The sequence below is a fragment of the Hemicordylus capensis genome, chromosome 12 (assembly GCF_027244095.1).
Source record: "Hemicordylus capensis ecotype Gifberg chromosome 12, rHemCap1.1.pri, whole genome shotgun sequence".
Taxonomy (NCBI): domain Eukaryota; kingdom Metazoa; phylum Chordata; class Lepidosauria; order Squamata; family Cordylidae; genus Hemicordylus; species Hemicordylus capensis.
The window spans coordinates 16,639,329-16,653,232 of NC_069668.1; the positions used below are offsets into that span (position 1 = coordinate 16,639,329).

A 13,904-nucleotide genomic window follows, 5' to 3' on the forward strand; every position below is an offset into this window, starting at 1 on the left:
CCTGCATCGATTCCTGCTCGTAAAGGATATTTGGCGGCGTGGTGGTGGTGGTGTTTTGCTTGAAGGGCCCTTCAGGGGACTGAGAAGTTGGCAGAGCAGCGGCTTTAGAAGCTGGGAGATCTGGGTTCGAATCCCCGTCAGCCTGAAACTCATTGCTTGCCTTTTGGGCCGGACTCGCGCTCTCAGCCTGACCTACCAAACAGGGTTGTTGTGAGGAGGGAAAACAGAGACAGCAGGAGAGAGGGCCTGCCGGTGAGCTTCTCAGAGGCATCTGGTGGGCCGCTAAGAGCCTCAGAGCAGCCCTGCTGGACCAGGCCCAAGACAGGCCCATCTAGTCCAGCCTCCTCTTTCCCATAGTGGCCCACCAGATGCCGCTGGAAGCCACAGGCAGGAGGAGTTGTTGTTGTTGTTATTACATTTATGTCCTGCTCTTCCTCCAAGGAGCCCAGAGCGGTGTACTAAATACTTGAGTTTCTCTTTCACAACAACCCTGTGAAGTAGGCTAGGCTGAGAGAGAAGGGACTGGCCCCGAGTCACGTTTGAATGGGGATTTGAACTCGGGTCTCCCTGGTCCTAGTCCAGCACTCTAACCACTACACCACGCCTTCCCTCCTGCTGTGACTCCCCTGCAACTGGGACTCAGAGGCATCCTGCCTCGGAGGCTGGAGGTGGCCTGTAGCCCTCCGACTAGTAGCCGTTGAAAGACCTCCATGAAGTTATCCAAACCCCTCTTGAAGCCATCCAGGTTGTGGGCTGTCGCCACATCCCGTGACAGTCCTGGGGCAGGTGATCCGTCCTAATGCGGGGCTTCTCCCACGTGGGCTCCCAGATGTAGTCTGGGAACCCCACTCCGAGAACCCCTGGCCCGAACGTATCGGGACTTCGTATCGGGACTTCGTATCGGGACTTCGTATCGGGACCTCGTATCGGGACCTCGTATCGGGACCCCGTATCGGGAACTCGTATCGGGACCCCGTATCGGGACCCCGTATCGGAAACTCGTATCGGAAACTTGTATCGGGACCCCGTATCGGGACCTTGTATCGGAAACTCGTATCGGGACCCCGTATCGGGACCTCGTATCGGAAACTCGTATCCGAAACTCTTATCGGAACCTCGTATCGGAACCAGTCTCCAGGGCGTGGGGGGGGGGCCTGTGTTCGGAAGGGACAGACCGAGAGGAGGCAAGCGGTCAGATTCCCTCCGCCTTGAGGAGCCAGCACAGGCGTCCTTCCCTTTATCCTGCTGCTTTCTTCCTTGTTTGGAAATGTCATTTAAGCGCCGTCCTCTGGGGACTTGAGGATTGGTTTGCGGGCCGTTCCGGGCGGGGAGGTGAGGTGGAGAGTCCGGCTGGAGCATCAGGCTTGATTTGAAAGGCCGCTTAATCTTTAGCTCTGTGTGTGTGTGTGTGTGTGTGTGTGTGTGTGTGTGTGTGTGGCGGGGAGACCGAACCATTTGCTGAGTGAGGGGTGCCCTCGGGGAAGGAGCTTTGCTTCTCTGCCCTCCTTTCTGAAAAAGCCCTTTGCTTTCCAGAGATGGAATATCCATCCATCCACTTTGATACGGCCAAATAAAATAAAACAACTACAGAGGAATATGGGAGTTGTTCTCTCTCGCTCTCATAGAATCTCCCTGCAAGAGAACTGCTCTATCCTAGGGCTAGCCCGCCGGAACCTTGCCAGCTGTTCTTGGACTAAAACTCCCATCATCCCCCGCCGCCACCGCCGCGTGATTTCTGAAGATGCTGCTACCAAAGATCCTTTTGACGGGAGGGGCAAAGCTTAAACCCGGCCAGGGGCAGATGGCGAGCAGAGCAAACGTGGGCTCTGCCCACGAGCCCCCAAGTAGGGCAAGGGGGGCACCACGCTCCCCCAACGTTGGCTTCCGCAGCCCCTACACACTGCTGCCGTTGCCACTGGGCTTGCCTCCTTTTGCTGGCCGCCATGCAGTACGATGACATCCCCGCCCCTAGTGCCTGTTATCGTTGGGATTCTCCAGGGCAGTGATGGTGTAGTGGTTAGAGTGCTGGACTAGGACCGGGGAGACCCGAGTTCAAATCCCCCTTCAGCCATGAGACTAGCTGGGTGACTCTGGGCCAGTCACTTCTCTCTCGGCCTAACCTACTTCGCAGGGTTGTTGTGAAAGAGAAACTCAAGGATGTAGTACACCGCTCTGGGCTCCTTGGAGGAACAGTGGGATATAAATGTAATAATAATAATAATAATAATAATAGAGTGGCCACACCTCCCGGAATTCTGGGTTTCACCCGGATTTTAAGTATCTGACCCAGATTGCTTAGCCCAGCCCGCTTTGCCTGGATTTCAGCTTTCATTTTTTTTAAAAAAAAAATGGCAAAAAAGCTGAGCTCCAGCCCTCGTAGAAGCGGAGTCCTGGAGCGAAACGTGCAGTCACTCTCCAGCTCAGAAATTATTTTCAAGCCCATTGGCACGATATGCAATTTAGGGGGCCCTGATTTGGAAAGCCAGGATGCGGCAACCCTGCCTTATCCCAGGCCATGGCCGTGGCCAGCAAAGGGAGGCAAACCAAAGGGGGCGGCCGGAATATCGAACCACGAGGCCGCTGCACCCGGCTGTCGGGGCAGGCTGTTGTTGGAAAGCCTTCCCTGCCAGGAGCCAGCAGTTTCCGGAGCATCGTCCAAAGGCGCCGGTTGAACATCTGCCCCTGTGTGGGACCACCAGGAGGGCCCCGCTTTTGGATGCGGGCCACCTGTGCCCGCCACATCTGGCTCTGACAGCATCTCTCAGCCTTCTGGAGTCTTGTTTTTGCCGTGGCCACAAATTGCAGGACCTCAGCGGCGATGCCCTCCTTTTGGTGTCCCAGGAGAGGGGGGGTGGTCTTGATCCAGCTGTTTGCAGGCATCAAAGCCACCCCCCCACCCACCCCCAGCCCTTTTGCCTGGATTTCAGCTTTCATTTAAAAAAAAAAAAGGCAAAAAAGCTGAGCTCCAGCCCTCGTAGAAGCGGAGTCCTGGAGCGAAACGTGCAGTCACTCTCCAGCTCAGAAATTATTTTCAAGCCCATTGGCACGATATGCAATTTAGGGGGCCCTGATTTGGAAAGCCAGGATGCGGCAACCCTGCCTTATCCCAGGCCATGGCCGTGGCCAGCAAAGGGAGGCAAACCAAAGGGGGCGGCCGGAATATCGAACCACGAGGCCGCTGCACCCGGCTGTCGGGGCAGGCTGTTGGTGGTGGTCTTGATCCAGCTGTTTGCAGGCATCAAAGCCACCCACCCACCCACCCCCAGCCCTTTTTCCGTTTGCAGCTGGGCATTGGCCTCTCTCTCTCTCTCTCTCTCTCTCTCTCAATCTCTGTAATGATTAGCTTTCAATCTTTCTGTCGGACCTTAATGGACAGAGGCTGCTCCTTGCTTAAATAATTTACAATGCCTGGGAGTAAGCAGAGGGGTTTTTCTCCCCCCCCCCCACACACACCTTGCGCCGCGCTCGTTTCGTTTCCATAGAAACCCTTGCGCGCACGGGAGGGGGGCGCCTTTCTGCTTCGCCCTCGGCAAACCAATAGCCATTCCGTTCCCCGTCCCCGTCCCCCCCCCTCCCTCCGCCCGGCCCACTTCCCACATTTGGCAGGGAGGCCTTCTTAGGGGGAGCGGCGGCCGTGGCCGTCTCGCGCGGCCGGCTTCTGAGTCGGACGCTCGAACTGCCCACCCAAATGTCGGCTCCACCCCACGCACTGCCCACATGTGAGCTCTCCTGGGTTCTGGAGGGGGGCATCTGTGGGGCCTGCTCCTCCTCCGGGCTCGGGCAGAAGTTCCTCCGAGCAGGGGAGAAGTTCCGGGAGCCGAACCGCAGGGGTGGGGGTCCCAAAGGGCAACAGGGAGAAGCATCTCTCTCCTCCAGCCTTTTGGGCTGCTTCTGGCCCAGCTGAACCCGCCGCTCTGCGAACACATTCGGGACGGCTTCTGGCCGCCGCTGTGCGTTGCATTCCAAAGGCGGGGAGAGAGATTCCCAGGACATCAAGGGACACAAAGTTCCCCAGCTGCTCATTAATCTGATAGGCCTTGTAACCCGCGTTCAGAGAGAGAGAGACTCTCTCTGGACATGCAGGGGGAGATGGTGTGGGGCAGAGCACAGGAGAGTTATTGCCTTCATCTCTACCCTCCTTCGGAGTCAGACTGTTTGTCCATCTAGCTCCGCATGGTTTCTACAGACTGAGAGCAGCTTCTCTAGGATTTCAGGCAGTGGTCTTCCCCAGCCCGACTTGGAGATGCTGGGTCCCCCTCTTGTAGGTTTTCCAGAAGTGGGTTAGGGTTGAAAATCACCTTTGGTTGAATCCAGGATGGCTGTTTCTTTATTCCCCATGTGCCTCGTAAGGTCGTCCGCTCCCGTTGAGTTTTTTCTTCTCGATAATGTGTTGTCTAGAGCTGGGTTGCGTGGACTCCGGCTGCACAGTGCCTGTAAGTCCCAAGCCAGACACTTCTGGGTTGTTGGAGTTGTGTCTGAGCCCGGTCAGTGGCTTTAGATCAGTCTTCAACCGGTGGCAGCCTACCTTGCAGGAGCGGCGTGCTCCTAGATTTGGGTTCAGAGCAACCTCGCTACTGAAAAAGGCCAATTCCATGCTAAGGATCATGAGGAAGGGGATTGAAAATAAAACGGCTAACATTATCATGCCCGTATACAAAACGATGGTGCGGCCACACTTGGAGTGCTGCGTACAATTCTGGCCCCACATCTTAAAAAGGACATTGTTGAACTGGGAAAGGTGCAGAAGGGGGCAACCAAGATGATCAGGGGCCTGGAGCACCTTTCTTACGAGGCAAGACTACAACACCTGCGGCTTTTTAGTTTGGAGAAAAGACGACTGCGGGGAGACATGATAAAGGTCTATAAAATCATGCATGGCGTGGAGAAAGTGGAGAGAGAGAGATTCTTCTCCCTCTCACACAACACTAGAACCAGGGGTCACTCCATGAAATTGATTGCCAGGAGGTCTAGGGGACCAACAAACGGAAGTCCTTTTTCACACAACGCGTTATCCACTTGTGGAACTCTCTGCCACAGGACGTGGTGACAGCCCACAACCTGGATGGCTTGAAGAGGGGTTTGGATGACTTCATGGAGGAGAGGTCTATCAACGGCTACTAGTCGGAGGGCTGTGGGCCACCTCCAGCCTCAAGGGCAGGGTGCCTCTGAGTACCAGTTGCAGGGGAGTAATGGCAGGAGAGAGGGCATGCCTCTTTCAACTCCTGCCTGTGGCTTCCAGCGGCATCTGGTGGGCCACTGTGCGAAACAGGATGCTGGACTCGATGGGCCTTCTTGGGCCTGATCCAGCAGGGCTGTTCTTATGTTCTTAAAAGCATAGAGTCTGTTTCGTCACAATCTTATACCTCTGAATGTACGTAAAAGGCTATCATCCGAACAGATGCATCATACAGGTTTTTAAAAAATGGATGGAATCTCTGTGTGAGTTCAAGCATCCTGGGGGAGAAAAAGCGTCCTTCTTTTTAGAAACCTGCTTCCCAGATTATTTGGGGGGCACCTTCTTAGTTGATCAGGAGATTTTTTTTTACAGGTTGGATTCCTCAACTCAACGTCGATATCCCGAATATACAACTCCCACGCTCCCTCTCCTTTATGTTCTTATTGTCTTCCCTTTCTGGAATCCTTTATTTCATGTTTGAACACCCCCCCTGCCCCGAGTATTTTAAGAATGCCATCCTACTGAGATCAGATTACTGCAAGGCATGGAACTTTTCAATTAAGTCCCTTTGCCTTTCTCATTAATATAGGCTTAATTTAGACCGATCGGAGGCTTAAATTCCAGCATGGAGGAACAACGCATTAGTCACAGCAAAGGGGGCAATGGTGTCCCTGCATTCCTGACATTTTTGGAGGCTAATCGCAGAGGGGCAGTCTGTTTTTTGGAGCCCCTGGCTCCGGATTCCAGAGGCGTGAATCCTCAGCACCCCGCAGCTCCTGAAGGTTACGGAAAGAAACGTCGATGCTTACATTTTGAAGTCCTCACATTGGGGTACTGGAGGGGTGTTTGGAGGGGAAAAAGTGGCAAAGCAGACACTTGCCGGTGGGGAGTGAGGAAAAGACCCCCTCTTCCCTTTTGCTCGCAGAGCCGTGCTTGCTTGAAGGACCATCTTGTCTCTGCGAAATCGGGCCAGATCCGTGGGGAGGGCCCTATTCCGCAAGTACATACATGCAAAAACATTTGTTTTTGTGGAAGGTGCGGAAGGTGCGGAATCGGGCCAGATCCGTGGGGAGGGCCCTATCCCGCAAGTACATAAATGCAAAAACGTTTGTTTTTGTGGAAGGTGCGGAAGGTGCAGAATCAGGCCAGATCCGTGGGGAGGGCCCTATCCCGCAAGTACATAAATGCAAAAATGTTTGTTTTTGTGGAAGTGTGGAAGGTGCGGAATCGGGCCAGATCCGTGGGGAGGGCCCTATTCCGCAAGTACATACATGCAAAAATGTTTGTTTTTGTGGAAGGTGCGGAATCAGGCCAGATCCGTGGGGAGGGCCCTATTCCGCAAGTACATAAATGCAAAAATGTTTGTTTTTGTGGAAGTGTGGAAGGTGCGGAATCAGGCCAGATCCGTGGGGAGGGCCCTATTCCGCAAGTACATACATGCAAAAATGTTTGTTTTTGTGGAAGGTGCGGAATCAGGCCAGATCCGTGGGGAGGGCCCTATCCCGCAAGTACATACATGCAAAAACGTTTGTTTTTGTGGAAGTGTGGAAGGTGCGGAATCGGGCCAGATCCGTGGGGAGGGCCCTATCCCGCAAGTACATAAATGCAAAAACGTTTGTTTTTGTGGAAAGTGTGGAAGGCGTCCTTAGCCACGGTCTGCCTGCGTTACCCCTGGAAGCTCCAGTGGTGGTGCGGGTTTCCAACCGTGGTTAGCGCCAACCGTGGTTTTGCGCCTCCCGGGGTAGCCGCCTTGGCAAGGTGATGGCGATCCCCCCCCCCACACACACACTTTGCCTTGCTCGGCGTGCGTGGCGCCGTTTTCCTGAATGGAACGCGTGGGAGGCCTCTTGGCCCGCCCAAGTCTTGTCGGAGAGCCAAGAGCTGCGAATGGACGGCATGTGTCTGTTGTGTAGAGAAGCATGTGTTTGTGGGCCCAGTCAGAGGCGTCCGTGGACACGTTGCCGAGGAGCGCAATCTGGTTTTGATCTGCCTGGAGAACAGCGGCGAGCGCGCCAGGTTTCCGCGGCCACCTGCGTCACGCTGGTGAGGAGGATTATCCCGGAATTGTTCCCTAGTGTCGGGCGGGGCGGGGGGGGGAGGCGCCAGAGAGACCACAAAACCCCCAGCAGTTGCAAATTGGCGGGTTTGCTGGATCATGAGATAATGTTTGGCCATCCACCAGGTTGCTGCCTTTCGGGCTTTTGAAGGAGAACGGACTCTCGACCCCGCTGTAGGAGGCCGACAGCTGTGTTACAGCTGTAATCCCGCTCAGATCAAGCCCCGCGTTTGGAGGCAGTCTATCTTAAAGAGCCAGGCGCCGGGGACGCAAGGCGGAGAGGGGCTGGCTCCACAAAGCTCTCCGGGTGAGCTTCCGAGAAGGCTCCGGTGGTATCCTTTTGGAAACGGGGCTGGGCTGAGTGGGACTTTCCCATTTTGCATGGAGAAGGTCCCGGGTTCGAGCCCTGGCAGCATCTCCCCTTCGGCCTGGGAAAGGCCTTTGTCTGAAGCTCTGGAAAGCTGCTGCCAGTCTGAGTGGGCAAGGCTGAGCGAGACGGGCCAAGGGGCCATTCGGTCTACAGCCGCTTCCTGACTCCATCGGGAGCGTCCGTGGCTTCCTACGAAGGAAGACCCCGGTCCCGTTCCTGGCAGCATCTTTCTCTGGCTGAAACTCTGGAGAGCGGCTGCTGCCAGTCAGTGTAGACAACCCTGAGCTCAGTGGGCCGAGGGTCTCGCTCAGTGGAGGGTCTCACTTCCTGTGCCCAAGAGGGAGATCTGCCTTCCCCGAAGCGAAGTGGGAGGAAAGGAAAGTGCGCCGTCGAGTCGGTGCCGAGTCGGTGCCGAGTTGGTGTCGACTCGTGGCGCCCACAGAGCCCTCTGGTGGTCTCGGGGAGAAGACGGGAGGGTGCCATGTTTTATTGCCAACCCGAATCGGGAGGCGCCAGAACACTCCTGCTTCGGTGACTCGGACGTTCCCGAGACAAGAGGGCAGTTCCCTGTGGATGGATTTCGGAGAGGATGGCCTGGCCTTTTGCGTCCGTAGGGTGTCTGCTGGAAGGTTCTCATGATGATGCTTCCTCTTTGGAGGGGGGAAATGGTGGTGGTGGGGGGCGTGTTAAATATGCTCCATCCTTGTATTGGCTTGATGTCTTAATGGAAAGTAGATATTATTATTATTATTACATTTATATCCCGCTCTTCCTCCAAGGAGCCCAGAGCGGGGTACGACATCCTTGAGTTTCTCTTTCACAACAACCCTGTGAAGTAGGCTAGGCGGAGAGAGAAGTGACTGGCCCAGAGTCACCCAGCTGGTTTCATGGCTGAGTGGGGATTCGAACTCGGGTCTCCCCGGTCCTAGTCCAGCACTCTAACCACTACACCACGCCCTGCCAAGTGATGCCTTCGTGGCCTGATTTCCTCCACCAGCGGCATCCGAGGTGGAAGGAACGGTGGTGTTGCTTCGGTGTTTCCTGAAGGGAACAGTCAGAAACATCCACACGTTTTCCCTGACCGGCCCAAAAGTGGAGTTTATTCCGGGGCATTTGTGGTGTTTGTGCCCAGGGTGGCTAGTTTCTCTCTTCGGAAATAGCGAATGATCTTCCCCAGGAAACGTCGGGCGCAAGAGCTGGCCGAGGGGGACAGGGTGGGTCGGAGTGGGGGGTCAAAGGTGATGCGGTGTGTGTGGGGGGGTCAGAAGTGCAGCCAGCCCCGGCACTGGCCGAGGTTCCCGAGCGGAGTCCGGTGGCCTTTAAGATCCCGGAACTGGCCGCTTGGCAGAACGTCGCTCTGTTGACCTGGAGGCTTCTTCGCCTGCCTCTCCAGTCCAGAAGAAAGCAGAAGAAGGGTTGGCATAGAAATGTAAAGGCTCAGACACATGTCAATTTTGCGACGCAATGAACCAAACCATGACAGGGTGATTATAGTATATATATATGCACTTGCTAAGCAGGGTCCAGCCTGGTTTGCATTTGGATGGGAGACGGCATGTGTGAGCACGGGGAGATCTTCCCCTCCAGGGATAGAGCCGGACCTCAGCGGAAGAGCACCAGCCTGCTTGCCTCCCTCACAGCATCTCCAAGATAGGGCTGAGAGAGAGTCCTGCCTGCTACCTTGGAGAAGCCGCTGCCAGCCTGGGTAGTCAATATTGAGCTAGATGGATCAGTGGTCTGACTCGGTAGAAAGCCGCTTCCAATGCTCCTCTGTAAGAAGGCGGCCGCTCGGTGGTATCGCTGCTGCATTGCATGCCGCAGGTCTCAGATTTGATCCCGGGCATCTCCCGGGCTGGGAGACCCAGGGAAAGCGGCTACCGGTCTGCGCAGACAAGACTAACCTAGATGGGCCGAGGGTTTGGCTTGGTATAAGGCAACTGCCTGTGTCCCTTCCCCCGTTACTTGCCAACTTGCCCCATTCGGTAGTTCAACACCAGCGTTCCCTCTAAAAGGGATCCCCAGATGTTTTCCACTACAACTCCCAGCATCCCCCGCTGCAGCGGCCCTTGGCTGGGGAGTATGGGCGTTGTAGTCAGCCACATCTGGGGATCCCTGCCATTCAAGGCAACACCGTTCAACGCTTCCGCTCCCCACCTGCCAACCTCTAACTCCGACGAGGTCCATCATTTGCGGACTACCTTCGCTCACCCCGGTGGATGCTTTCCCTTGACGTGTCTCTCTGTTTGTTTCCAGCTGGACACGCTCCGGACGCTCGCCCGCCTTTGAGGGGGGCCCTTGCTGGTCGTGGCGGAGTCCCCCTGGGCCGAAACCCCTCCGCGCCCTCGCCCCGGCCTCTCCGATGCCTCCCCCTTCTGTGCTGGGCTACTGGCCGGCGGTGCTGCCCGGTGGCCACGTGACGTCCTGACATCGGACCCGGAAGGCGGGCCGTGCCTCTTCCTTTCCCCTGCCTCCTCTCCGCCGGGCCGGCGTCTCTCGGTTTCCTCCTCTGTCTTTCTTCCTACCTCGAAAGCGGATTTGACCAGTCTAAACATTTTCCAAAAACAGTTCTCCAAAATGACAAGTCTCTTCCGCCGGAGCAGTAGCAATGGCAGCTCTCGGAGCAGCAACCCCGCCGCCGCCGCGCAGGAGCTGAACAACAGCCGGCCCGCCCGGCAGGTCCGGCGGCTGGAGTTCAACCAAGCCATGGAGGACTTCAGGACCATGTTCCCCAACATGGATTACGACATCATTGAATGTGTGCTGAGGGCTAACAACGGGGCGGTGGACGCCACCATCGACCAGCTGCTGCAGATGAACTTGGACGGCAGCGGATACGAGGACAGCTCCGATTCGGACGACAGCATCCCTCCGGAGGTAATGGTGCCTGGCCGTCGGGTGGCTGCTAGCTCTTGTTCTGGGGGTGGCTGGGTCCCTCTCTCTGGGGTATGTGGAGGAAATATCGGAGGGCCTCGATACTGGCGGGGGTTCCGTTCCACGACACGATCGCGAAACCTTCGAGGCACTAGTCCAATGGGGAATGGGGGGTTAGAAGAAAATGGTGGTTTAAAAAGTCGATTTCGGGGGTGGGGAGAATGCAGGGGGGAGCTGCCTACCGTCTTAGCTGCTCCTCCGAGTTGCACTGTGCCCCCGAATGCCTCCGAATCGGCCAGAAGTCCCGAATGCCTCCGAATCGGCCCGAATGCCTCCGAATCGGCCCGAATGCCTCCGAATCGGCCCGAAATCGGCCCCATTTTCTATGTTCAAAATGGAGCCATTTTGAGGCTCCGAAACACAAAATGGCAGCCAGAAATGGCCACCGCAGTCATTTCCGGCCACCCCTGACCTGCAGATCTGCGGGGTCGGCGTTCTCTCCCCTTTCCCCCTGTGTATGCTGAGGCTGGGTGTCTTTTACCCAACCGTGGATACGCGAATCTGCGGATATTGATGTCTGCCTGTATATCCAGCAAGATGGTCCCATATCTGGATGCAGGGGATTGAGCCGGTGATTCATAATTCAGTGCTCCATCAGGGCTCCCAGGTCCGGCCCTCCTGCAGCGGTTGGACTACAGCTCCCATCATGCCTGAGTATTGGCCACTGTGGCTGGAGATGATGGGAGTTGTAGTCCGGAGTCAGCTGCAGGGCCAAAGGTGTGTTGCCCTCTGCTTACACGTTCATGTTTTTTTGGGTTGTCCTTTGTAGGTGTGTTTTAAAAAACCGAGGCCTTGCCTTTCTCTGTAGACTCCAGCTGGCTAGCAAAAATGGAAGGGGTAATGAACACTCGCCCTCTAAAAGCAGAGCAGCAGGAACGATCATATAAACATCCTACAAACCGTTTTAAAAAGAGAGAGAGAGTATAAGACAATATAGAAAACAGGAGACAGTAATAAGAACCAGCAACTTGAGGTCTTGGGAAAGGGCCCCTGAAATGGGAGTGTCCGTTTCCATTTGGCAGTTAAAAAAACTGCCAGGAAATGTGCCACCCAAAGATCAGGTGGCAAGGAGTTCCAGAGAGAGGGGACTACCACTGAGAAGGCCTGCTCATGCGTCCCCACCGATTGAATTTCAGAGAAGCTGGCGGGATGTGAAAGAGAGCCTCTCTCCGAAACTTCTTATGGGGGGAGGCAGATTCCAAGGAGAGAGTCACGTTCAGAGAGAGAGGATGGATGAGGATTGGATTCTAAAGCTGCCTTTATCTCGGGTTAGAGGGGTCTGTCTAGCACTGAATGGTCTACTCTGCCTGGCAGGAGCTCTGGCAGGAAAGAAGGAATCCGGGACCATCTGCATGCCAAGCAGGGGAACATAGGAAGCTGCCATCTACTGAGTCAGACCCTCGGTCTATTTAGCTCAGTATTGTCTTCACAGACTGGCAGCGGCTTCTCCAAGGTTGCAGGCAGGAGTTTCTCTCCCAGCCCTATCTCGTTGGAGATGCTGCCAGGGAGGGAACTTGGAGCCTAGTTGCTCTTCCCAGAGTGGCTCCATCATCCCCTTAAGGGGGAATCTCTTCCAGTGCTGACACTTCTAGTCTCCCTTTCAGATGCAACCAGGGCGGACCCTGCTTAGCTAAGGGGACAAGTCATGCTGGCGACCACCAGACCAGCTTTCCTCTCCTAAAAAGATCTCAAGTACAAAGCCAGGAATGATCTTGGGGAATATAGGAAGCTGCCATATACTGAGTCAGGCCCTTGGTCTATCTAGCTCAGTATTATCTTCACAGGCTGGCAGCAGCTTCTCCCAGGTGGCAGGCAGGAGTCTCTCTCCCAGCCCTATCTCATTGGAGATGCTGCCAGGGGAGGAACTTGCAGCCTAGTTGCTCTTCCCAGATCGGCCCCATTATCCCCTAAGAGGGGAATCTCTTCCAGTGCTCACACATCAAGTCTCCCATTCATATGCAACCGGGGCGGACCCTGCTTAGCTCGGGGGACCAGTCCTGCCGGCTACCAGAAGACCAGCTCTCTTGCCACTGAGTGGAGGTGAACAGAGGGCTGGGCAGGGCTCTGCTTTCCCGGGTGGCCGTGTTTAATCTTGAGGCACCAGCCTTGCCGAACTCCTCTTCGAGCAACGGCAGTCGTCCCGAGAAACGTGGCCACTGAGCCGACCGTCCTGTGGCTGAGGACGTGTCTTGTGTGCAGCAGACCCCGATGGCTCGTGCGGCATTGGCAGCGGCGGCCGCAGCATCCTGGCCCCCATGTGTCCGTCGAGTGCGTTCTGCCTGCCGTTCGGGCCGCGCAAAACGTTGACGGGTTTTGACGCAAACGTTGACGCAAACCAAACCGAACCCTGACCGCCTGCCTCCGTGTGCCCAGGATCACTGACCCCGCCCAAGGTTTTTCCCGTCCGCCAGCGGGTGAAGGGACCGCCCTGTTTGGGGGGAAAGAGGTCAGTGGGTTTCGGTCAACGGGTGCTCATTAAGGGCTTTGACGCCGCTGACGGCTCTGATCCGGTTTAAGTCGCTTAGGCCCGTGACGAAGTGTGAAGAGCCCTCCGGCTCCGTGGCTAGGGTGTGGCTGGCCTCTTCGCCTGGCTGTGCTGGAGGCAGTCACCTTCTTTAAAAGAGGGTGCCCCCCCCCACTGAGGACGCCCAGCAGAACTGCCAGCTCCGGATGATTTTTCGCCATGGGGGCAGGAAAAAGGGGTATTGGGTGACCAGGGGGGTATCGTCCAAACCGCCCCCTGCTTTAAGCACTCGCCTCTCCTGCCCAGCCAGCTCGACTTGCTGGGGGTTCCTTGGCTTCCTGGGCAAAGGGGTGTCGCAGGGAATCCCAGCCCCACCGCCACCCCCGGGGGGTATCCTTGTCCCTACGGTGGCAGAGGGGTGGAAATCCATGAAAAGCCCCGACCGGCGGACACGGTCGGATGCAGGGAATTGGTTTTTCGAGCCCTCCTGGTCTCGTATCTCTTTGGAATTCTTGGACGAACAGGAACTGTTTTCAGCATGATCCAAAGTGGATATGGTTGGAGTTTGGGAGGACGCTAGTGGGGGGAAGCGGTGTGCGAAAAAGCAAGTGGCTTTATCACGTCAGCATCGATGCACAAGAGTCAAGATCTGGGGTTTGCTTGGTTGAAAACAGACAAAAATCCTCCTCGGTTTCAGACGCCTAAGTTTCAAAACATCTGTTGTGTTTTGGATTTGTGAGAGAGTTTCTCTCCCCACCCACACACACACCAGCTCCTTTAATCGGAACATGGGAAGCTGCCATATACTGAGTCAGACCCTTGGTCCACCTCGCTCAGGATTGTCTTCACAGACTGGCAGCGGCTTCTCCCAGGTTGCAGGCAGGAGTCTCTCTCTCTCAGCCCTCTC

General features: G+C 55.9%; 1 protein-coding gene across 7 annotated transcripts in view; it reads left to right on the top strand.

Moving 5' to 3' along the window:
* The window catches only part of CUEDC1 (CUE domain containing 1), a 51,741-nt gene that overhangs the window by 18,187 nt on the left and 19,650 nt on the right, over positions 1 to 13,904 (top strand). For 6 of the 7 annotated variants that reach the window (XM_053275225.1, XM_053275222.1, XM_053275224.1 and 3 more), the window contains one exon: positions 9,856 to 10,476. In XM_053275225.1, coding sequence (XP_053131200.1) covers positions 10,177 to 10,476 — 300 coding nt within the window. In that variant the 5' untranslated portion in view covers positions 9,856 to 10,176. Of the gene's footprint in view, positions 1 to 7,068; positions 7,220 to 7,358; positions 7,540 to 9,855; positions 10,477 to 13,904 lie in introns of those variants that run through there. The other variant, XM_053275227.1, reaches the window with a different exon arrangement.